This window comes from Theobroma umbraticum, unplaced genomic scaffold, assembly GCF_002168275.2.
Source record: "Theobroma umbraticum cultivar Fairchild unplaced genomic scaffold, ASM216827v3 scaffold_56.0, whole genome shotgun sequence".
Taxonomy (NCBI): domain Eukaryota; kingdom Viridiplantae; phylum Streptophyta; class Magnoliopsida; order Malvales; family Malvaceae; genus Theobroma; species Theobroma umbraticum.
This window is the reverse complement of record NW_018397256.1, coordinates 7,994,706-8,019,011: the sequence shown is the minus strand read 5'-3', so window position 1 is coordinate 8,019,011 and position 24,306 is coordinate 7,994,706. Positions and strand designations below refer to the sequence as shown.

The 24,306-nt window shown below is 36.8% G+C and overlaps 3 protein-coding genes and 1 pseudogene across 10 annotated transcripts; 3 read left to right on the top strand and 1 right to left on the bottom strand.

Moving 5' to 3' along the window:
• Window positions 1–2,256: 2,256 nt before the first annotated feature.
• On the top strand, window positions 2,257–6,319 carry LOC110410876 (protein NRT1/ PTR FAMILY 6.2-like). Of its 8 annotated transcripts, none has more exons than XM_021420792.2 (7): window positions 2,522–2,774; window positions 2,902–3,004; window positions 4,194–4,411; window positions 4,556–5,103; window positions 5,232–5,572; window positions 5,649–5,825; window positions 5,947–6,098. In XM_021420792.2, exons 1-7 carry the CDS (start codon window positions 2,772–2,774, stop codon window positions 5,964–5,966), a joined length of 1,410 nt encoding a protein of 469 aa, XP_021276467.1. In that variant the 5' UTR covers window positions 2,522–2,771; the 3' UTR covers window positions 5,967–6,098. The 8 variants fall into 8 exon arrangements, with proteins under 8 accessions (XP_089638797.1, XP_021276460.1, XP_021276467.1 ...); XM_021420791.2 differs by having other exon boundaries at window positions 5,944–6,098; XM_021420790.2 differs by having other exon boundaries at window positions 5,649–5,846.
• A 3,793-nt stretch (window positions 6,320–10,112) lies between these two features.
• LOC110411122 (protein NRT1/ PTR FAMILY 6.2-like) lies at window positions 10,113–13,293 on the top strand. The gene is made up of 6 exons (XM_021421149.1): window positions 10,113–10,211; window positions 10,407–10,518; window positions 11,021–11,238; window positions 11,337–11,884; window positions 12,173–12,513; window positions 12,633–13,293. The coding sequence occupies exons 2-6, from the start codon at window positions 10,413–10,415 to the stop codon at window positions 13,169–13,171; spliced, it is 1,752 nt and encodes a 583-aa protein (XP_021276824.1). The 5' UTR covers window positions 10,113–10,211; window positions 10,407–10,412; the 3' UTR covers window positions 13,172–13,293.
• A 2,456-nt stretch (window positions 13,294–15,749) lies between these two features.
• Window positions 15,750–17,318, bottom strand: LOC110410866 (putative sugar phosphate/phosphate translocator At4g32390 pseudogene; annotated as a pseudogene).
• A 2,841-nt stretch (window positions 17,319–20,159) lies between these two features.
• Window positions 20,160–23,892, top strand: LOC110411456 (beta-glucuronosyltransferase GlcAT14B-like). Its single transcript, XM_021421617.2, has 4 exons — window positions 20,160–20,921; window positions 21,477–21,552; window positions 21,710–21,825; window positions 22,889–23,892. Exons 1-4 carry the CDS (start codon window positions 20,351–20,353, stop codon window positions 23,404–23,406), a joined length of 1,281 nt encoding a protein of 426 aa, XP_021277292.1. The 5' UTR covers window positions 20,160–20,350; the 3' UTR covers window positions 23,407–23,892.
• Window positions 23,893–24,306: the final 414 nt, after the last annotated feature.

Genomic DNA, 24,306 nt, shown 5'->3' with positions numbered 1-24,306 from the left:
CAGAACATTGAAATCAATTTAAAGTTCCACTATCATGTATGGGTGATATCTTACCTACACATCATATGACTGATATGCTTGCCAGAATGGCACTAGATCATTGAAGACCAGAGGGGGAAGTGGTGAGACGAAAGTAAAAGAAAGACCAACTTTGATTGAAACTGCCATTTTACACTTGTTAATGAATCAAAACTGGTCTGTTAAAGAAAATAGCAGTCATCTTTATTGAAAATCCTTTGGTAGAGAATGACATGTAGATTTTCTATTATCAATTTTATTACCATAGCATAGTACCACACATTAAAAAAGTTCCCAACGGATACATCCTTGATTACATTAATGGTTAACCCCCTCTGGGCAGTATCAAAGAGCTCTACTTGAGATGGAACTCATTAAAATATTCAAAAGTGAATTGCATTTGGATTCAAGGGTGAATTAAATGGCCATGCTTTAACATAATTGGGGAACTATGCAATGTCCCCATGCCATGGTGGAACAAGTTTAGTAGTGGTTCCTAAGGCCAACAACTTGAACAAGTCATTCCATGTTATCTTTCCTTGACACTAGGAGCATTCCAAAAGAGACACAGGTGTGCAAAAGAGGGAGGGGTAGGCCACAGGGAAGCCAAGCAGATAGACAATATGGAGGTGGTTGTAGATTCTGTGGTATATGCCTGATAGAAGTCAAAAGAGATTAAAAAAAATTCTTTGAATTGATAGTGGAAGGAAGGGAGAGAGCAAGAGAATGACACCAAGGAGGGATTGTCTGGTTATGGGTCACATTTGGCCTTAAATAATTGTGAGAAGAAACTCTCTTTTTCATGAACCACGTGGCGGCAATGGGCGGTGGTGTTTGATCAGTTTAGATTGCTGTCTGTTGGAACGTGCGCAGGTGCAATGCATAATTCAATCACACGTACGAAGCCGATTACCCTTTGGCATGTGCAGAGTACATGGTGGATATGTTTTGGGTTACTCCATTCTACAGGCACTTGTATATTGATGCATGCGTGAGAGATAGAGATGAGTTCTTTGTCAACTTTCTTGACCCTACTCGACAATCATTATTATTCTTTTCAACTTGAGAATTTACCCAATGTATTTGAGTCCACAATAATGTCTTCATATAGTGGTAGGACTGATAGGATACTTTCATGTTGATTGAGAGAGATCTCAGCTAGCTAGGTTCAACTTTTAGTATGACCTAACGTGAAGGAGAAAACAAAGGGTGGTTTAACCTGTTCAATCCCATATAAAGATTGACTTGTCGGTCAAATCTATCTGTGACTTTATAAGCTCCTTGCCTAATTGAACAAAATTAAACGTTATTAAGTTAATTGCATCAGAGCATTGACACATATGATGATCCCATAAAACTTAAAAAGAGTTAAATATTTTTATCCTCAAAGACTTGAGAGAAAGAGTTAAAGAACTCCAGGGGAAACAAATGTCAGAAAAGATCGTTTTGAGTTCCATGAGAGACTAGGTACTGACGAATCTTTCTAGGGGTCCCAAGAATGATAAACTGGTAGATTGGAGTGCAATTGCGTATATCCCTACAGTTGCGTGTGATTTCAGGAGAAGCCATTAGTTTCTGCTCCTGACAGATTGCTTAAGTTTTCTTTGTTTGGTAGCTACTCTTGAGTATTTGATTTGAACTAACTGAATGCAGCAGTCGTAATTTTCGTATATTGCAATGGCAAGCAACATCTATATCACACGTAATACATGTGTATTAATCAGCTGATCAGGATGGACTCTTCTTTGGTAATTAAGCTGATTCGAAATGTGCAAAAGAACAAATTCATTAAGCTTACCAAAGGAATTTTCTGGGGTCTACTGTAACTTTTCTTGATTGATACATTCGTGATCTTCTCACTATAAAGGAAGTCGGCCACACCCTTTTCTTTCATCTAAATTGACAGTTAAAAAGCATAAAGAACTACCACTTTGCCGTGAAAACGAAAATAATTCTCTGTGGGCTTTTTGCAACATTTTTTCCATGTTAAAGATCAAAACGTCACCCTGTAATTCAGTGCGAAACGTTTCTCAACCCCATTCTGTTTTGGGTCTATGTCAGTGAAACGTTCGTTTTCCCTTTTTGTCTCTGTTGTAACGTTAATGTTATATTCTTTTCATGTCAAAATTGGTCATATTCCATTTTCAGTGAAACTTTTTTTCAACTCACTGGTTTCTGGTTCTCAATACAGAAATTAACAAAAGGTAAGGGTGGGTGGGGGAGCCCCTTTTGCCATGTGGGGCATCAAAGGCACTAAGAAAGCCTAGGCTGCTGTGGTTCACAACCTTCACAAACTCAAAGCCAATCTGTATATCCTGCCAAAGAGAAGAGGTGAAATTGAAGGTGATACATTGGTTTTGCATGTTCCAGATTCCATTTTTCTTCCTAACCATCCTCAATCAACATCACCTTTAAAATTCCCTGTATTTTCTAAAAATATCTACCTAAAAAAAAAAAAAAACAATGGTTTTAATCAATGCTAGAACCTTCCACTCAAAAATGGGATAAACCTAATCCCCTACCTTTACATCAAGAACAAGAGCAGTGATCTGTCTCAATTACTTAGTGGAGAGTCACTTTAACTTCAACATTATTTGTTAGACTTCTTGCCTATAAAATGGGAGGCTAGTTCCAAGACATCCAAGTTGTGAGTTGAAGCTAGCATAGAAGACAAAGGCATTATTGCGCCTTTGTTCTCTCCTATCTTTCTCTTTCGGCATTGTTGTCATCTTTTTCCAGTTGAATTTCAGAAAATGGTCAGTCTGAGTTTCCAGGACACAATGAGACAACTATTCTATATATCAATATTGGCTGTCCAACCATTTGATTCTTTTGTTATTAGCATTACCAAAGCTTCTGAAATACTCTGTTCATGGCTCTCAGGAAAGGAAGATGAGTTGGACAGTGGCGGATGCGGTGGACTACAAGGGTTTCCCTGCTGACAGGTCAAAAACTGGCGGTTGGATTCCTGCGGCCCTCATTCTAGGTATGTTTGTTACATCATCGCCATACATTTCTTCCAACGTCATTTCTCGAGTTGATTGGGTTGAGATTAGCTATTATTAACTTTGTTTAATGGTTGAACATTGTTTCAAAAAAAAAAAAATCATGCTGACGATGAAGACTTGACAGGCTTCGACTAGATCCAGAGTTTGTGCTCATCCCTTATAATCATGCTAGTTTTACACATTTTCCTCTGAGCTGTTTGCTGGAAAAGCATTTACCATTACATGTGACATCATTTATTATCATCTAGTACAAGAAAAAATTGCTGTTAAAGAAGAATACCTTTTGTAGAAAAATAAAAGGAAGATGATATTCCCACAGAGCAACAAGCAGTTAGTTCATGCAAAGGTGATGGGCTTTCAAGTATAAATAAAGTTTTAATCAGGAAATTAAACATGAAGTTTATTAGTAGGTTCAGCACTAGTACATGACGCCCTTGCTCAAATCTAAAAACATTTTGCTAGTGGTCAAGCCAAGTTCTTATATTATTCCCTTTGATTCACTTTTATTTATCGAGTGGAGTGGAGGAGAAGGAGGCGAAGGGGGACGGACAAACCACATGGGACCCATCAGAACTCCAATCCATATGTACTTCTGATGATGATAAATTTCATGTCATTTTCTGTTTGGAGTATGATGGGATAAGGGAGATATTCTCTTTGGGGCCAATCATGCATGTAAGTTCTGAATTATGGAGATATTCTCAAGCCAATCTGCTTTCCACCATGTATAATGCCTTATGCTATTATAACTCCACTTTTACAACATTATTACATAGGCTTCACTTCCTGCTAACATTCCTTATCTACCCAAAAATACAAAAGGTTTAGCAGCCTTCTTTTGTTTAATTACTTTAATTGAAGTGCTTAATAACCCCGGCTTGTGAGTCATCAAACTTTAACATGGCATCCTGACTTTGCTTGCCTTTCCATTTTCTGAGGGTTTCTGGTATAAAGCTTCTAATAATTTCCCCCCCACCAGAGAAGCCGATGAAATTAATTTTCTTTTGTTTCTGAGTTCTCACAGAACGTCCGGAAAAAAGTTAACGTTGGAAAAGTATTAGATTTTTTTTATTCTTATTTGTTTTCCATTATTAAGTAACAAAAGAGATAAATAACCACTATCTGGCGTACAACAAAATATGCTGATTTGTTGAAATCATTTCCTAGGGATTGAGATCTGTGAGAGGCTCTCAACAATGGGAATCGCAGTCAACCTTGTGACATACTTGGTTGGCACAATGCATCTGCCAAGTGCAACTTCAGCCAACGTAGTAACAGATTTCATGGGCACGTCTTTTCTTTTGTGTCTGCTTGGAGGCTTCCTGGCTGATTCATTCCTTGGCAGACACAAGACAATTGCAATATTTGCCATCATACAAACACTGGTGGGTGTTTTAAACAGCTCCATCCTACCTTGATAAACATAAACAAAAAATAGGAAGAAAAACTAACTCAAGTGTTGATTAAGAAAATGTTTATTCTAAACTTCTGCTGTTCAGTTTTTTATTGTGATGATCATGGTGATTTAGGGGACTGGCACATTGGCAATAGCTACAAAACTGCCACAGCTACGCCCCATACCATGCCATGCATCTGCTTCCCTTACATGCAAACCAGCCAACGGATTTCAGATGGGAGTTTTATACATGGCTCTATATCTAATTGCACTAGGCACTGGTGGCCTAAAATCAAGTGTCTCAGGATTTGGGACTGATCAGTTTGACGAGAAAGATGAAGAGGAGAAAGCCCAAATGGCCTATTTCTTCAACAGGTTCTTCTTCTTCATTAGTACTGGAACCCTGATGGCGGTTACAGTGCTTGTCTACTTACAAGATGAAGTGGGCCGAAGCTGGGCTTATGGAATTTGCTCTTTCTCCATGTTTGTAGCCATCTTGATATTTTTATCAGGGACTAAAAGATACAGATACAAGAAAAGCTTGGGAAGTCCAATAGTTCACATTTTCCAAGTTATTGTAGCTGCAATAAAGAAAAGGAAGAAGGACGTCCCTTACAATGTTGAATTACTATACGAGGATACTCCCGAGGCTACAAGAATTCATCACACAGATCAATTCCAGTGAGTTTCCTTTAGTCTATTTAGTTCGTTAGAATTTGCATGGGAATAAAAAATACTTAATCATTTCCTTTGTTTTGTGCCATAACTCAATTCATTTATGCTTGATGCCTTTGCTTCTCTTATCCTAGATTATTGGACAAGGCTGCTATTGTTGCGGAAGGAGATTTTGAAGGAAATGTTGTATCTGCTCCAAACCCCTGGAAACTTTGCTCGGTCACAAGGGTGGAGGAAGTGAAAATGATGGTGGGGCTTCTGCCAATATGGGCCACAACAATCATATTTTGGACCACTTACGCACAGATGATCACCTTTTCAGTGGAGCAAGCCTCCACCATGGAAAGATCAATTGGACGTTTCCAAATTCCCGCAGGTTCCCTCACCGTCTTCTTTGTGGCAGCAATATTGATCACTCTGGCTGTTTATGACCGTCTCATTATGCCATTTTGGAAAAAATGGAAGGGAAAACCAGGTATGTACAGGAAAATAAATGACATAAAATTCTGCCATAATCAGTGATATATTTACCACTTTCATTTTTGCGACAGGTTTTACCAACCTACAGAGAATTGCCATAGGCCTAGTCCTGTCAACTTTTGGAATGGCAGCTGCAGCACTAGCTGAGAAGAAAAGATTGGCAGTAGCTAGAGCTGCAGGTGCCACCACAGCGACCCTGCCTATAAGCGTGTTCTTACTGATTCCACAATTCTTTCTGGTGGGTGCTGGTGAGGCCTTCATATACACTGGTCAGCTTGATTTCTTCATTACTCAATCTCCCAAAGGAATGAAAACCATGAGCACTGGTCTCTTCCTCACAACTCTATCGCTTGGTTTCTTTGTCAGTAGTTTCTTGGTATCAGTGGTGAAAAGGTTGACAGGAAGCAATGATGGGCAAGGATGGCTGGCTGACAATATAAACCACGGGAGACTCGACTGCTTCTATGGACTTCTAGCCGTTCTAGACATCATTAATTTTGTACTATATCTTGTTTGTGCGGCGTGGTACAAGCCACGGAAACCAAAACCTGCTCTGCAGATGGAGACCATTGTTAATGGCTCCTCTGCTGAGGACAAGTGCTAGGCTTCTTTAGGGCTGCACATGATGGTGTGTTCTTCTAACTTTTCTCGCCTTTGTGCATTGAGAATCTTTTTGGGTTTAGCTTCATTTCTCTTCCGTCTTTTACAAGCAATAGAGAAGTAAGATTTCAGTCCTTAAGAATGATTGCTTTTCACCTTCTTCTTGGCAAGTAAACCAACTAAGAGCACCATTTTCCATCCATAATCTCACCATTCTCTACCTTCACTGCACATCTAAATTCAAATATTTATAGCCAATTCGAGAATTGCAGATATGCTAAATGAAGGAGAATGATTTCAATTTCTCTCATTTGATTAGTAAATTAGAGAGAGTTGACAAGAAAGGAAACATCGGCAAGTGACTTGGGTCATCAATAGTTTTCCTTGACTTCGCACACAATCAGAGGCGGAGCCAGGGGGTGCTGTCCGGTGGCCCTCGCCCCGCTTGCCTTGGCCCTCAAAAACCTGGCTAAACTCTAGCTTTATTCTAAAACAAAAAGGGTTAATTTTGACTTTGGCCCTCCAAGAGTTCCTAAACTGCTCATCCGCCCCCTTATGAAAATTTCTAATTTGCTTCATAATTTGCTTATTTTTTTAAAGTTCTAAACCTAATTATTAATTTGATTTCTTTAACCATTCTTAGCGTGGGAATCATTATATTTGATTTTTAACTCCTTGAATTACGAATTTACCTTTTCAATTGGCCAATAAGTATGTTGCCACTAATTATTGCCTGACTTATGAAAGAAGATATAGTTGCTATATTTTATATAATAAGGTTTGATGTTCATATATTTTTTACTTAAAAAAAGAAATTTAAGTTATTTTTTTACATTACAATTACAGTAATATTTCTTTGAATTTAGTACACCTCTTATGATATTTTTAATCAAAGAGCTTTTTTAAATTAATTTTATTCTAATTTTAATTATAATTGAGTTTATATTATTTTGTATCCCAGAGAAAAATGTGCTCTGCCCTTGCAGACAATCATTCACCCATGGGTCCCATTTCCCATCTATCCTCATTTTTGTTAGAAATATTGGTTTCACCATTGCCATTATATATGTTTCTAATGAACTAAATGGCTTCTTCTCAATTTGCAGCACTAAATCGATAGATTCAAACATTGAAATAACCCATCATTTCCCTATTGGAATCTTTTAATTTTCTCTCCCGATCTAACTTATGACATGTATCTCCAGCCATTTGTACATACACCCTCATTCCCAATTAATAGTTGACTTGAAACGACAGGCAGCCACTAAGCCAATTGCACTTGGGTACTCTTCTTAATTAACTTCAAAAACATTAGAGAATGGAAACAAGTTAAAAGAGACATGCATGGCATGGAGTCCGAGATCTGGTCCTCTATATGTGCCTATTGCTGAACAGGGCCTTTTTGATTCTGTACCCCATGTTTCGAATCTTACAAATTGGACTAGCCTTCATATTTTGTCACAGAGAGATTATATGTTTCGACCATCAACTCAAAAAGGCATATTCATCCGAGTTTCATTTAAACATTGCAAGTGGCTGGATCTAGATATAGCCCAAGAAATTAGATGCTTAGCCTTTCGTACGAGCCTGAACTCCGCTTTTGCTCCATTCATTCATCGTTTTGTCGCTTTTTGGTGTCAAATCCTAATCACGCAAAGTCCGATTTGCTTTCTTTTGCTGATTGATGATATATTATTCTCTTGTAATGGGCTCTCTCACTTGCTCTGATGGCCTGCGGCCAGTAATACAAGTATAGTGGGTGGCCCATCTCTTGGAATTCAATGTGACGTGTGGCAGAAACGGTACAGAATTATATCATAACTCTCTTGCTGAACAGCTCGGGACAGCTAAGTTGATTGATAGTTTTGAAAGAAATATCCAATAATAGGTTCAACGAGTGAACAAGTCCAGCATTCTAGTTTTAGTTTTAGATTGAATCTCATAATAGTTACAGCACTTGTAAGGGATTCTTATCAGGATCAACCTATTAATTTCAAAAAAAAAAAATTATTATATTCAGATTCGAATCTTATCATAGTATGAATTTTTTATAAAATAATTATGTAAATATATATACGCAACTATCAAGCTAATTATAAAAACTTGGACTTAAATTTGAATCTCAGCTATGTCTCAGTACGTGTTCACATGGTAGAGAATAGGATAAAGCTGATTAACTTAGATAGAAGATGCCAGTTTTATTGTCAAATTCAGACAAAGGAAAATATCTCCATCTTATTGCTTGAAGCTATAGCTAGCCGAAAAAACTTAGTCGGAGTGGGGATGCTCTATATGTGTTTTGATATAGTTAAGTCATGCATGCACATGGCTGCCAGATGAGCATTATCCTCTTGTTAGCACTAGTTCTCAGCAGAGAGCACTAATTTGGTTTCTTGATCAATCTGGCAGTACCCAGAGAGCACTAGTTCTCAGCAGATGGATGAGATGGGCACTAGATGCCATCTTTGACTAAATGTGAACAATGAAACTGGATGCAGTACCCAAAGAGATTTCAATTGCAAAGTCTCAGCCATATACCCGAAAAACCATGATCAGATTGTGCCATTAATTCTCCGGCCAGGTTTTACTGGTATAATAGGGGTTTAGTTGGTATTTAAGAAATTGGTAAAATTAATTTTCAAATGTGAATTTTTAATAGATGTTATCTTTTAATATTTATTTTGTTTTGCCATTCAATAAATAAAGATGAATTATAGGAATAGTTTTAAGATACAATTAAATTAATATTTGATTTTATTTTACACTTTACAAAAAAAAAATCATAAAATATATTTGAGAGTTTGTAAAATTGTTCGACTTTAAAACCACTTTATTTAGCAACTAAATTATATGCAGAGATGGAGAAAGGGGCCAATAGGAGCCCACCCTCCAAAGTTTTAAAATCTTATAAATTTTCTTTTTAAAATTTTTTTTTTATAATTACACTCTTACAAACATTGAATTTTTTATTTTCATCTCCCTAAACATGAAATCCCGATTCCATCACTAATTATAAAGAATTTAGATTCTTTTAAAATTTGATGGGAGTTCAAGTATTTGTATTAATTTTCAGAACATAAAAATTCTCTTACTCTTAATTGTTCGGCTCTTATCTTATTTGTTCTTTTTTTGTCTCAAAATGGTTGATAACAAATCATTTATATAGACTTGTAACAATTACTTTTAAAAGACGTAATCTTTTTATTAAGGTACCTCTCTGTCTTAAAATAATTTTACATTTTATAAAACAGAATCATTAAATAAAGATATTATTTTAATAATCACTTTATGAATGATAACTATTCATTTATTAAACATAAGCTTTGAGTTATAATATGAAAAAGATCACTTTTTATATTTAAGCTTTTTTAGTTGGTATTTTTCTTGTTGTCTCATAACTTTTGAATTTAGAGATGTTTTTTCAAAACATCACTTTATTAAGAAATATAACTATTTACAAGAAAAACTCAATTATAATCTAATAATCATACTATGTCATATTGTGTGATACAACTTTTGAGTTAATATATTATCTAATATAATTTTTGAATTAAGATAATTTTCATATTAAAAATATTTTTTTTATTTTAAAAATATACAGAGTTTTTTTTTTCTTTGTTTACGTTGATGCAAGTTTTAGAGGACAAAAAATCTCTTACTAGGTCCCTAATTTGCTAAATGAGATCTGTGTGAAGACCGAAGAGTGACCCTTCCTGTTCTAGAAACCAGGCGACCATCTCCTAAGAAAGTTTTTGTATCGAAACTGTAATATATAGAAGCACGTATTTTGGTTTTGGGCTGGGGATTGAGTTAAATTTGCACTAGTATAATCCAAGGGGATCGTGGCATTGAATTTTTTCCTTTTGGTAGTTGAGTTCTTTCTTCAAATGGACGAAGAAATTCAAAAATTTCAAATCCCCCTTGCTTGAAAGAAGAAAAAAATCATTATCCTGACAGATAAGCTCCAGACATATACTAGTACAGTAATTGCAAGGAGCCAATTGGGGCCTCTAACTTTGCCAGTTTCCTTTCTGGTACATTTTAACTTTTAACAATTTTAAGAAATTTAATTTATTTACCTTTCCTAAAATCCAATGTATTTGGTCACATCTATTACATGTCTGAACTGATCCTGGAACAATATAAACAACTCTATAGTCAATGCTCGTTTTCTTCTTAGATTAATCCTCCAATAAGTTTTTTGTTACTCTTTTCTGTATTTGATTAAGCCTGTCATGGAGGAAAATCAAATGCAACTTGTGTCGGATGCTGTTGACTACAAGGGAAATTCTGCCGATAGGAACACGTCTGGTGGTTGGGTGGCTGCGGCTCTAATCCTGGGTGCATTTCTTTTTCCTCTGCGTAGTCTATGATCTTAGTAGTTTAGAGTTTATGGGAATCGATTTCCAATTGTTTTCAATATGTAGTTGTGCATTTTTCATTAATTTTATAGTTTTTATAATTCTATTTTAATTTACATATCTGAAAAATGGTATAGAATAAAAAAATATCAAAAACAGAAATCATGTCGTATATCTGTCTTATAACGTTGTTGATACATTATACAAGTTATTTAAACAAATTCATCAAATTTCCTCTCCAGATTTGTATATGCAGCAGTTGTTTTTTGGGATATGCTGTTAATTTAACGCTTCAGCTTTCATTTGGAATGCCAGCATGGTTTTTTTTTTTTCCTTTTTTTATCTTTTGACATTGAAATCTTTCATTTTCTGGTAGTCCAATGACTTCAGATCTTTGTTCAATGATCTGGGTCTCAGGAGAAGTATAGATTTATTTTCTACACACGAATTGACTATATTATTGCTATTATTACTCTTCTAAGGAGTTGAGATATGCGAGAGACTTTCAACAATGGCAATTGTGGTGAACCTGGTGACATATTTAGTGGGCACAATGCATCTGCCTAGTGCAACTTCTTCAAATGTCAGTACAAATTTCGGGGGTACATCATATATGCTATGCTTGTTGGGAGGGATTCTTGCAGATACTTTCTTAACCCGATATTGGACGATTGTCATTTTTGCTGGGATCAATGCAATGGTAAGCACTTAAAGCATCGTTCTTTTCTTTTCCAGAGTTGCGTCAATGGTTCACTTGATTATCACATTTACAATCCTGGCCATCTGTTGATGAACTAGGGCACTTGCTTGTTAGCAATATCAACAGGATTGCCACAGCTGCGCCCACCTGCTTGCAACCCTGCTCAATCCAATGAATGTGTAGAGGCCAACAGCCTGCAAATGGGTGTCTTCTCTTGTGCTCTATATTTATATGGACTAGGACTTGGCGGGATTAAGTCAAGCGTTTCAGGTTTTGGAACAGACCAATTTGACAAAAATGATAAGAAGGAAAAGCAGCAAATGGCAAGTTTCTTTGACATCTTTTACTTGATCATCAACATTGGTACCCTGCTTGCGGTCACTGTCCTTGTTTATATACAAGACAAAGTAGGACGAAGCTGGGGATATGGCATTTGCTCGGTTGCTATGCTTGTTTCCGCTTTTATATTTCTATCAGGAACTAAAAAGTATAGGTACAAGGAAAGTCCGGGAAGCCCTGTGGTTCAAATACTTCAAGTTCTTGTGGCTGCTATAAGGAAAAGGAATGTTGACTTCCCATCTAATATTAGCCATTTATATGAGGACCCCGCACAGGAACTGAGACTGTCACACACAAATAAGTTACGGTACGTCGTCAACAATGAAGATTCGTTGGCAATTTGTTTGAAATTCTTTTCTCTTGAAAGTTAAGACAATGTTTTAATATTTTTTATTTGAACTTCAATTACAAAAAAGGAGACCTTGTTTTTATTTGAAAAACGAAAAACCTGGCTGTACTTTCCTGCAATTCAAAAGTTTGGAGTCTACATCATGGTCTTGAAAAGCTTAATCTGAATGGATCTTGTGTTTCCCCTAAACTAATAGAGTCTAGATATATTGCAAAAATGTATTGACAAGCAAAATTTGTTTGGCAGTTGCTTGGACAAGGCAGCAGTCATTACCAGCAAGGACGCTGGAATAAGTGAATCACCTACTCCAAATCCATGGAGTCTTTGCTCAGTAACAAGGGTAGAGGAAGTTAAGATGTTGACTGGATTACTGCCAATTTGGGCAACAACGATCATGTTTTGGACGGTATATGCACAGATGGCCAGCTTCTCAGTCCAGCAAGCTTTAACAATGGAGAGATCCATAGGAAACTTTGAAATCCCTCCAGCCTCTTTCAATGTATTCATGATTGGATCCATAATGCTCACTCTTGCAATCTATGAGCGCCTGATCATGCCACTCTTCAGGAAAACAAGAAAACCTCAAGGTACTCAGCTAATTGTGAAATGTTCAGAAAAAGAAAAAAAAAAAAACTATACTCTTATCATCATCCTGTTTTTGGTTGTTCTGTTAATCACCTAAGTCAATTCAAAAAACCTCTTTCAGGTTTGACAAATTTGCAAAAAATAGGGTTAGGCCTCTTCTTCTCCATTATAGCTATGGCGGCTGCAGCATTTGCAGAAATGAAACGATTGTCAGTTGCTAAAACCAAGGGAACCACCACCTTAACCCTACCAGTGAGCGGATTCTTGTTGCTACCACAATTCATCTTGGTTGGGATAGGAGATGCTTTCATCTATTCCGGCCAGCTTGATTTCTTTATAACAGAGTCACCGAGAGGGATGAAAGCAATAGGTACTGGCCTTTTCCTTACAACCATCTCGCTTGGTTTGTTTGGAAGCAGTATACTAGTTGAAATCGTGAGGAATGTTACTGGAACAAATGGGGGGCATGATTGGCTGGCTCATAGGATCAATGATGGCAGACTGGACTACTTTTATGGGCTTCTAGCTGTTCTAAGCCTCATCAACTTGGGTTTATTTCTTGTTTGTGCCAAAAGGTATAAGCCAAATCCTGGAGAAGTTGCTCCAAGGACAACTGATAAAGTCAATGTTGATGTTCCTCCTAAAGAAGAAAGTGCATAGGAATTTCTTGCTCTTTCTTTTTTATTCTACCCTGGAGGACTTATATTCCAACTGTTCACCCCTTCTACCTTCCAAAAGATGTGTACTAGTTGCATAACAGGAGACTGTGTATTATTCAAGATTGATGGCATGGTTCTAAAATCTATGAGACAACTGCAACCTTATACTGGTTCACAGTCGGTGTTTGCTCCATAAGATTGATTAATTTTTTTTTCTTCAACAGAAGACATGTTCTGGGTTAGCCTAACTAATTAAGAAGGCATGGAAGAATCAGATAGCGTTGCTTACAATTTGAAAATTTGTCCAAGAACTCAAAAAAGTAGACCCTCTTAAACAAGACTTTTAAGTAGTCTGTCTGCAACTAATGCACCCTCACAAGTGCACAAGGTTATCATTTGAAATGAAGAGCTAAATAAACTCTTCTTTGGAGTGATGTCGTGTGACTAATGGCAACCAAAACTGCTAAACCAGGTGAAATAGATGAGCATGTACATAGAATGAAAATCACATTTTATTGGACTAATTGTCAGCTATTCAATGAGCACCATGAGGAAATGACCAATAAATTTCCTTGCTTTATACATGCGTATGTTAACTTGTTAAGGCTTCTACTTTGCTTCTTGCTCTTTTAGCAGCTTCTGAGCGACTTATGAGCCATGTAAACTCCTTGGACAACTTATCCCATCCTTCTGGCGCAGAATGATGACATTGGTCATCCAATGGTGTGAAGAACACTTGGGTTTTGGTCTCCTCGAAGGTGCGTAACTCTTGGCTCCTGCATTTCTTCTCCAAGTCCAATACAACATCTTTAATGTTTAGGGTGGTTAAGGGAGAAGGGGGACTTGGATGCCACAAAAACTACAAGAGATGAGATGAAGAAAGGATACCCTTGATTACAGAGGAAAGCTCCCGAAAAAGAAATCAGTACACTGGTTATAACTAAGAAAATGAGATCCTGGGAATCTGGTATTAATTAAGGCTCTCCCCAAATGGACCATATCAAAATGCCTGTTCTTGTTTCACCAGATAATGTACCAGAAGTTGCTACATCTCTGATGAAGCAACAAGTGCCAATTAGTAAAACACTAAAATATACATGTGTTGATAGTTATGGCAGGCAAAACTTGGGTGGTATTTCAATGAACTACCTGGTTTTCCAGTTACCTCCGAGTAGGACTCCATTCAATAGCTTGCAATTCTTGATAGCGAGTGTTTGAAGTGCACAAGCAAGATCAATTAATTAACACAAAACGATAACTTATCCTCAAGCTCCAATTCCACAATCATGAATTACCCAATTTGGCTTGCTTAGCAATGAAATGCATTAGATTGTAACTCGACTTTTAGATTGAGTACTTTTGATTATTGGATGTATTGGGTGTGGCGATCCCTCTACTCCCACTCTTTGGACATGGATGATCTCCAAAGTTCGACTTAGTTTTAAAAGAAATTTCCTTCATTTTACAGTTTTTTGTTTTTTCAAATACCAAACCAAATGCTTTTTAAAATCAATTCCATTTGGTCCGGTTCCTCAATTTTTAAAATTTAAATATTTTTACTTTGTTATAATATTTTGTTTATTTGCTTAAATAAATTTAAACATGAAATAATTTTTTTATTTTATAAAAAATAAAAATATAATTTGATTCTATTCTAATAACTTCAATTATTTTAATCTATGCACTAAAAATTGAATTGATCAAGTATTTTATTATCTAAACCAAATATTATGATTTCAGTGAATATTTTATTTTATTTTTAAATTCTTTCAGTCAATCTTAATTTCAACCCTTTTAACCAACTTGACAATTGTCAAGCTAAAATAGTACAAGCAATCCAAAAAATATGAAAGAAGATGGTATTTAAATTCATTATTAATTTTAATTTGAAAAAAAAAATTGATTCATATTTCTCACTTTTAAGTAAAACACAATACATCAATTATTGAGTCAAATACTTATAAAATGAAAAATATAAAATACTAGAACAATACTTGGTTGTGATGGGAGGGTTACAAGATTCCTTGAACATGTACAAAAGGACACTCTTTTTCCTTTTCATGAGTTTTATCCCACTGGATTTGATCATAAAAAGGTTTTTAACAAGGCTCTTTTTGCATGATGATAGAGTTTAAGCTGTTTATGTCTAGTAAGAGTATGCCTTAATTGTATAAATGTTTCTGGTGATTAATGAAGTTTTTTGCCTGAATTATTCAAAAAAAGAAAAACCATTCAATGGAGTTCAGTTTTGCTCATTCATCTTCAAATTCAAGTGACATTGGCAGCCGCTTTCTCCTCTTACTGTTCCAACTTGCTATCATGAAATCTGCCCGACCTTCTTTCTAAAGTCTAACCCATGAATTTAACATTCAGTCCAGATTCAGATCAATGCAAATTGCAATCAACAAAAGCCAATATCATTTACAAAATACATGACCACGAATTTGAAAGTGAATGTCTGTAACTGAGTTGAACATTTGATCACTCCGAGAAATGCAATCACCTTATCCATGTTGCGCACCGAATAGAAGACTATGATCCAACAAATACAAATACTACATCTCTGCCTCCACAAAGCATAAGGAATTGGCAATGTTAATATATAGCAAACTTTTTTGTCTAAATCATGATCAGTATAAATGCCCATAGCTACGAGCCTACAACATGAATTGGCACCATTGACAGGATAAATCATCCAACAAAATGGCCCCAGTAACATGAGTGCGCAGCCAAGAATAGTAAACATAAACAGAGCAAGCACAGAAAAGAAACTAAACACCTGGATGATCTCTGACCAGTTTAACTTTCATTATCCAGAAGTTCAAAGAAAAAACAGGAATTTTCTTAAAATCAAGTGTAGGAAATCAAAATTAACCCTGTGATTCATTTCTTCCCGTAGTCCCATCCCCTTCTCTCTGACCCAACAGTCTGCCACTTTCCTCGTCATCAGCCTCCTCAGCTCTCCTCTGTGCTTCCCTCTCTCTAAGCCCTTGCAACTTGGAATGATTATAATATGCAACCCCCAAAAATGCAAGCCCGTAACCAAACAAATTAATTGGAGTCACCGTATCTTTAATCACCGACCAGGAAAACGCTATCAGCAACCAGTCTTTGACCACGCCAGCCACGTTCATTGTCAACGCTGATGTCTTCCCAACTAACAAAAACACCGCCAGGTTCAAAGCGAAAGCGCAAAAAGAGTTGGTCCCGAAGATGAAGTAATCAAAATGGAAAGTTGAGTTTTCTTTGAGTGAAGGAAGTTCAACTGTAACCCATGGAATAAGCAAGAAAAGGAAACAACAAGGAGCAACGTAATAGAGGGAAGTAATTGGGTTAAGATTGATTCCTTTTGAAGTGAGGAGTATTTGGATTAAAACCAGTCTTGTAGCTTCAAAAGCAACGGCTCCAAGCTGTAAAAAAACACCCCAAGTATCGAATTGGGCTTCACCATAAGCAGCAACGGCGACCCCGAAGGAAATAGAGAGCATGTTAGCCATGGTGGAAGATTTAAATGAATCTTTTCGAAAGAGAACTCCGATGGAGTAGACAGCAACCGGCATGAGGGCCTTAAGCATTTGGATGAAGGAAACGGAGAGATAGATGTAGGCGGAGTTAGAGAGCCAAAGAGAAAGGGAGTAAAGTGCACCTATGGGGACTACACAAGATAGGTAGAGACGGGGTGACATGGAGGAAGGGAGGTCTACGACTTGGAAGATGCGGACGAGGAGGATAGCTATGGAGGAACAGAATCCCATGTGGATGAGAGTGAGGGAGACTGGATAAGGCCAATTGTACATTTTTCGGTCGAGGATGTATTTGTTGTAGACTATTACGGTGAAGGAAAGGAAGATCCATATGGCTACGTAGGTATAGGAGAGGAGGATTCTTTTGACGATGGAGGGCGAAAGCGTGGTGGATGGGGTGGTCGCGGTGGCCGTGCTGGAGGCTCCCATGGTTGTTGCTGCTGGGCTGAGTCCCCGGAAAGAGGGGGCTAAAGGAGGAGAACTATTTTGGGTGTGGGAGGGTTGTGATTTTGGTAGCGTTCGGAGTTTAGGTCGGGAGTTAAAATATGGGGGATGGTGGCGTTGAGTGGGATTCGGGGGGGTTTGAATGTGTTAATTTAGGAAATTTGAGTTTGGATTTCGCTTTCGCCAAGGTAGGTAGTCCTCCACGATTAATTTACACAAACGCAACTGGTATATGACTTCTTTTGTTTGTTTGGGCAAGAATTTTAGTCTTTGGGTAATCATCTTGGTATTTGCTATGCTTTTTGTATACAAAATTACTTCATACATATAATTTGATGCTCTTTAATTAATAATAAAGTAAATGAAAAGTGAATAAACGATAATTTCAATCTTATTGTTTTTATTTATATAGTTTTGTTTTGCAAGTTATAAAAGTCAACATAATAGTATAGCATACAGTATTGAAAAGTCAATATGCTGCCATAAAAGGCTATTAATGGTATAATCATTCAGCTGTAACAGTCAGAACGAGCGGCTTAATACCAGGGTCTCCTTTTTTCCCAAATTAAAGACTCCATCCGTCGGCCACAATAAACTTCACTAGTCAAATGGATCAAAAAAAAAAGTCTACATCTTGAACTAGGACTATTATTTTACACAAGATTGACAAATGTTCCTTCCTGGGTCTGTAAGGTTTGAATCTGGAGTCTGAACCCCGCAATTGTCGGGGTACAGAAACATGCTAAGCCTTACGGAATGCCACGTAAATGAAAATTAGGCTCAAATGTGGAAATCTTAAGCCCTCGGTTTTGGACTGCAAAAGCCTGTAACAGCAGAGGTGTGGGTAAGCACCAAAAAGGACAAGAAACATGAAGGGCAAAAACAAAAAGGATTGTAATACTATTTTATCCGATTTTTAATCCTTTGATTACTCTAAGGCAGTTAAATAACCAAAGAAAATTCAGGTGCACTCAAAAGTCCATAGGTGGACCCTTTGAGCCTGACAAATGAAAAGTCTAGTTGAAGTACTCCCGAGATTTGGGTGTAGGTCTGAAGCCCAATACGAAACTTAATTGCGGAGAGCCCTCCATGGGCTGGACCATGCAAGTCTAAGAAGCTGTTGTAGGGCTGCCTCTGTGTCATTTAACAACTCCAGCAAATTCAACCTCCCCCCACTCTTCATCTCCTGTATCAGAAGTTTCTTCACCCAATTCGGCCTATCTCTTTCGAAGAAGTGGTCCAATCTCCCCGTCCAAAGCGAGGTCCTGGGCTATGGACTTTAAGCTCATTCCTCAAATTCTGCCCTTCCATTTCTGTTTACGATTAGTAATTTACAAATTAACAAACATAGAACAACAAAACTCATGTATGTCTAATTATAGGAGGTTCCTCTTTTGTACTAAGTTTTGAATTTAGGCTTTTTTGAATTCAGCTTAAACTTTATTAGCATTAATTGTCCTTTGACACTTTCTCTCTTTGGACTTTAAGTTTCTTTCACCCAAGATTTCTGTGCTTTCACTCCGCCTTTCATAGCAAAGGGTATAATCACACCTCTTATCCTATTTTTTAATTAATTGATAACTGCAATTTCCTTTTATTGTCATGTGACAGTAGACAGGCTTAAGATCCAATATTAGGGAATGAGAAATTATTTAGCTTCTCCATTTGTTTAATTCCTTCGTTTTTTCTTTTTTGTCTCAAAAGTTTAACACATAATATAGTTTTAAACTCAAAATACAAAAATAAAATAAAATTTTCTTTTAATCTTACAAAAAAAAAACAAAGAAAGAATTTCAACTCAAATTCTTTTAAGTAAGAAACGCATGCAACAATTGTTACGTTGAATGTTAGACTAGTCCAGTTAACAGGGACATTAATTAATGACTTAATAATCATGTAAGGACGCACTCAAACTTGAAACGCAGACTAAATAAAGTTATTACTACAAATAAGACACGGGGGTACCTGGTTTGGTTTTGTTAAGGATGGGGCAACCATCAACAGGGTGGCATATCCACATTTCCCATTTGGGGAAAGGAGAAGGGAGCTAGAAGAATGCTCTATATCTCTAATACTTGTCATGAAGAGCAAATTGCAGTGGCAGACGGGAAGAAAAGGTAAAGATGGGTAGCAACACAGAGAAGGTGCAGTCGACCTAACAGGAAAGCCACCCCCACGATGAAGTGGACAATCCTGCTTTGCTTAATGGCTTCCAACTTTCTCTCTCTTTCGTTTCCGTCACATTAAATTGAAGCGGAGTAAAAAGCAAGCATTGCATTCAAATACTGTGCCACCGCAACTTGACCTTTATAATGAGTTTTATCACTCTGCCAGGCCCAATTGCCCTCCTCCCCACTATTTCTCCTCACAGCCTCCTATCTCTTACGCGGTTTCTCTTCCCACGTGCCCTCGCCGGCACACTTCATTCGTATTTGTCTCACTACATTTTTTCTTTAAATTTTGAATTAAGAATACAGTTGAAGCAATTTGGACGTACAAGAGTTCTCTTTCCTTGGTTTGGGTTCTTAATATAATGTCTTGGTTTACTTTTATTAGGCAAAGTTTATCTAATTTTAATTTTATTTTATTTTCAAATAATTATTTATTAAAATTGTTAAATAAAGTAACTTTAAAATATATATAAATTCCATTTATTAAAATTTAATTTGATATAATCTTTAGAATAATTTAAATCAAAATTTTTAATAAAAAGTTAAAGAAAAAAAATCTAATCAAACATTATTATATATACGAAAAGAATACTGAAGGATGAAAACAAGCCAACCGCCATTCCTTGTCGTACGAAAAAGACCATTAACAAATGTAATGATCATGTAACACCGAAATGGGCCCACCTGGCAGCAAAAAAACAACCCAAGTAATTAAAAACTTACTCTCAGTAATCAGCGCGTGCAGTCCCACAACAAATCAGATTTGAAGGCCCCTCATACTCTCTCTCCATGACTTTTCCATGCCCTTTCCTTTCTCTCATAAAAGGTGAAAAAAGAATGAAACTTTCATTTTCATATTCATATTCATATTCATGTCTGTGTCTGTCTCCACCGCAGAAGAGTCACACACACCAAGCTGCTGCTCACTCAACTCACTCAGTCACTCACCCACGGGCCACAAAACCAAAAAAATAAAATCATTAAAATCACAAGACTTTGATTGCGGTGTCTCTGCAAGGAAAGAAAAAACCAAAGGAACTGATGGATTCTGGCTCTGCAAACAAGCCGCAGCAACACAAGAAAAAAAGTTGGTTCCTTCTCTTAACTTTTTCTCTTCTCCTTTCAACTCTTCTCATCATCATCTCGATAACCTCCACTTCTTCCACTTCCTCCTTTTTTTACTACACCCGTACGCGCACCACCAAAACCCAACTTCCACAGTTCGTGGAATCCAAGCTCCACTTGATGCCTACATCTCCAAACCCAGTTCCCAAACTGGCTTATCTCATATCTGGCTCAGCCGGCGATGGGGAGAGCTTGAAGAGAACGTTGAAAGCTTTATACCATCCCAGGAACCAATATGCCGTGCATTTGGATTTAGAGGCTTCTGCTGAGGAGAGGTTGGAGGTAGCTAAGTTTGTGAAAACTGAGCCTCTTTTTAAGAAAGTTGGGAATGTAAGGATGGTTACTAAAGCCAATCTGGTGACTTATAGAGGGCCCACCATGGTTACCAATACCCTTCATGCTGCTGCCATTTTGTTTAAGGAAGGTGGGGACTGGGATTGGTTCATCAACTTGAGTGCTTCTGATTACCCTTTGGTTACACAAGATGGTATGTTAAAGATGGATCATCTCTGGGTTTTAGATTCGAAGCCTTTTTCTTTTTTGAGCAATTCATTGGTTGGTGTTATTTGTCGTTTTGAGCTGAGAAATAAGGGAACTGTTTTGAAAAGTTTCTAATTCTAGAGTTATCTGGGTTTGATTGGCTAGTTCTGTCTTTTTTCTTTATTGAAATAAGGTTTGTTGGTTCTAGTTTTAAATTTAAAATCCGGGGTAGTATTGTTTGACCTCCTCGATGTTTATAGTTGAATTGCCGTTAATTTTTAATAATATCTAATGTATTTATATTCATTTCTGCATTAGCTGCTAAGAATTAGATTTCCGACTGTCTAATTAGAAATGACCATTTATAGGGCTATTTCACTTTTTCTAAATCTTTAACTAACTATTATTTATTATTAGCGATTAACAACCACCTAATCATGCTCCATTATGCCTGTAATATTGTTCTTGTTTCTAGTTATTTCTGTTTACCAGCACAAAAGTGTTTCTGCATTTGTTTCCCATGCCTTTAATTTGTATAGTATTTTCTTTTTTTGTGCCACAGATCTGCTTCACACATTATCTGATATCCCAAGAGATCTTAATTTTATCGAGCATACCAGTGACATTGGATGGAAGGAGTAGGTGGTTCATCCCTTATGCTTTTGTTAGTATCTGTTTCAACAGTTGTTTATCTTTCTGGGATTTAAGAGATCAATTTAAAGGTAGTAATGAATTATAAGTCTGCAACGTCCGTTTGTAAATCTGCTTAAGGAATGTCTTTTTGCTCAATTCCAGGTATCAGAGAGCCAAGCCTGTTATAATTGATCCAGGGCTTTATAGCCGGCAAAAATCAGATGTATTCTGGGTTTCAGAGAAAAGGAGTGTACCAACTGCATATAGGCTGTTTACAGGTGAGAATTTGCATTTCTCTACTTTTCTGTGTACTGTGTAGTCTATGAAAATAATTATTGCCAATCACTGGGAGACTGCTTTGTTTGTATATATTTCCTTGAAAAGAATATTTGCAGAATATCTGATCTTTTCATGTAAAAAATTTGAGGCAAATTGTGAAGGTCCATCTCCCAATATTAAATGGGAGAAAAAGAAAGGGGGAAGTCATCATGCTATTTCTTGTAGAACCTGATTGTGGATGAAGGCATATCACCCACTCACCCTGTGTTTATGTGCTGCTATGATGCTTTGACTACATAATTTTGTTTAAATAGAAGAATTAGATAGGTTTAGGGACAACTTACTTTATTATTTGGAATGTTATGCTTTTTGAATTTTATAGGTTATTAAAGGAAGACATTCTAGTGGATCTATAAACTCTATTGTTCTTGATATGTTATTTTTACCCCCTCTTAAAAATTTTTATTCTTAAACACACCATATTTTTATTAATTATTGTTTGTAGATCACCCTCTTGTTGTATAGGCAGCATTTAACTTGCCCTACCTCTTTTTTAGCTAGCCCTTTGCTTATGTAGTTGAATATCATGATATATTAGGGTAACACCTATGGTAGCATCCTCCAACTCAATAAAAATCATTCTTACTATAATCCTTTTGGCATAATTTACAAAAATTACTGGGTAAGTTGCTTGAGCACATAGATAAACATGTAATCTAAGTTTCAGCCAAATAGAAGAGATTTTGTGATGTCCCAGAATTGGGCATTTCAATTTTTCATAGGCATCTCCCAGCCTTTCAGCTACAATGAAACTTGCTTTTCACTTCATATGTTTAGCATAGGTGTCACATTAATTTCCAGTAGTGGATCACCTCTAAATGAAGAAAAGAGGCCTGCATCTATCCACTCAGCCCCCAACTTTCTCTTTCTTCTTCTTCTGCTTTCATCCGCCCATGCCACTTTTCTGGATTATTTGATATATTTTGTGAAACTTGGAAGCATAATCTTAGATATACTTGCTTATACATGTATCTGATTGTAGATTCTGCTCAAATTCATTAGGTTCTGCTTGGATGATGCTTTCTCGTCCTTTCATCGAGTATTGTTTATGGGGGTGGGACAACCTCCCAAGGATAGTCCTTATGTACTATGCAAACTTTCTTTCTTCCCCTGAAGGGTACTTCCATACTGTTATCTGCAACGCCAAAGAGTTTCGGAACACCACTGTAAATCATGACCTCCATTTCATATCATGGGACAACCCTCCAAAACAACATCCACATTTCCTTTCTGTTAATGACTACCAAAAGATGGTTGACAGCAATGCTCCCTTTGCAAGGAAATTTGGCAAGAATGAACCAGTTCTTGACAAGATTGATTCTGAGCTTTTGGGCTGCAATGCTGATGGATTTGTGCCTGGTGGATGGTTAAATAATGAAGGAAATTCTAACGTAACTCTCCTACATCATGTTAGAACAAATACCACAGAGCTTAGGCCAGGTACTGGTGCTGAGAGACTCAAACGTCTCGTCAGTGGTCTGTTATCAGCAGAAGATTTTCATACAAAGCAGTGCAGTTGAGACCGTTAGTTCAAGAAGCAACACTCTTCTAGTAACTGGACAGATGAATGCTCCTCTGTTAAATTAATAACGGAACACTGCTGATGGGTCAGCTAGGAAGGCATAGGAAACTAAAAAGGGAAGGAAAATATTCCCAGTTCAGATTATATGCTATACCATTAATACAAAAAAATTTTTAGCTTGATTAGCAATATGTAGTTCAATGTATTATTTCTTTGGTTTAGATAAGATTGCGCTGTGCTCTATCTATCCTTCTGATGCATCATGCATCTTGTATCCTCTGCTTTCAGAGAATTTTCAAAAGGGAAAATGATGATGCATTCTAACATTTGAACTAGGGGCAGAAAGGATGAGATGAAGAATCCTAATACCTTATGTAGAAAGATTAAACCTAAAAGGGTTGTGGTACTTTTCCAAATGAATGCTCTATTTGCAAGAATGTATTGCTTTTATGTATCAACTATTGATGTAGTGTATATCTGATTTCTTTTTTCTGCCCGAAAGATTAAGCCTAAAAGCTTGATTAAATTTTGGAATGAGTGACTAAAATAGGTTTTTTGCATAAAAGGAATGTGGTAAAGTTTGTTTGAGCATAAAAAGGTAGATGGTGAAGTGGTAAGCACAAGCTGTAGCCAGGAAGAGGGAGAAAAAAAATGTTATAGTATATCTTATTTTGAGGCTGGCCATTAAGTAAATCCTCCTTGTCGTTTTATGGGTTTTCCCTACAATGTATCAGAAAACAACTAGACACAAAAGCTCAATCACAAAGCATAGAGAGAGTACCATTTCTAAAAGCATAATATTGACTTGTTGAAAGCCGAAACCATGGTTAAATCAGCAGCATCATTAAGACAGCTCAATGTGTTGAATAAAGAAGAGAAAAGAATGGCCCCATCTTGA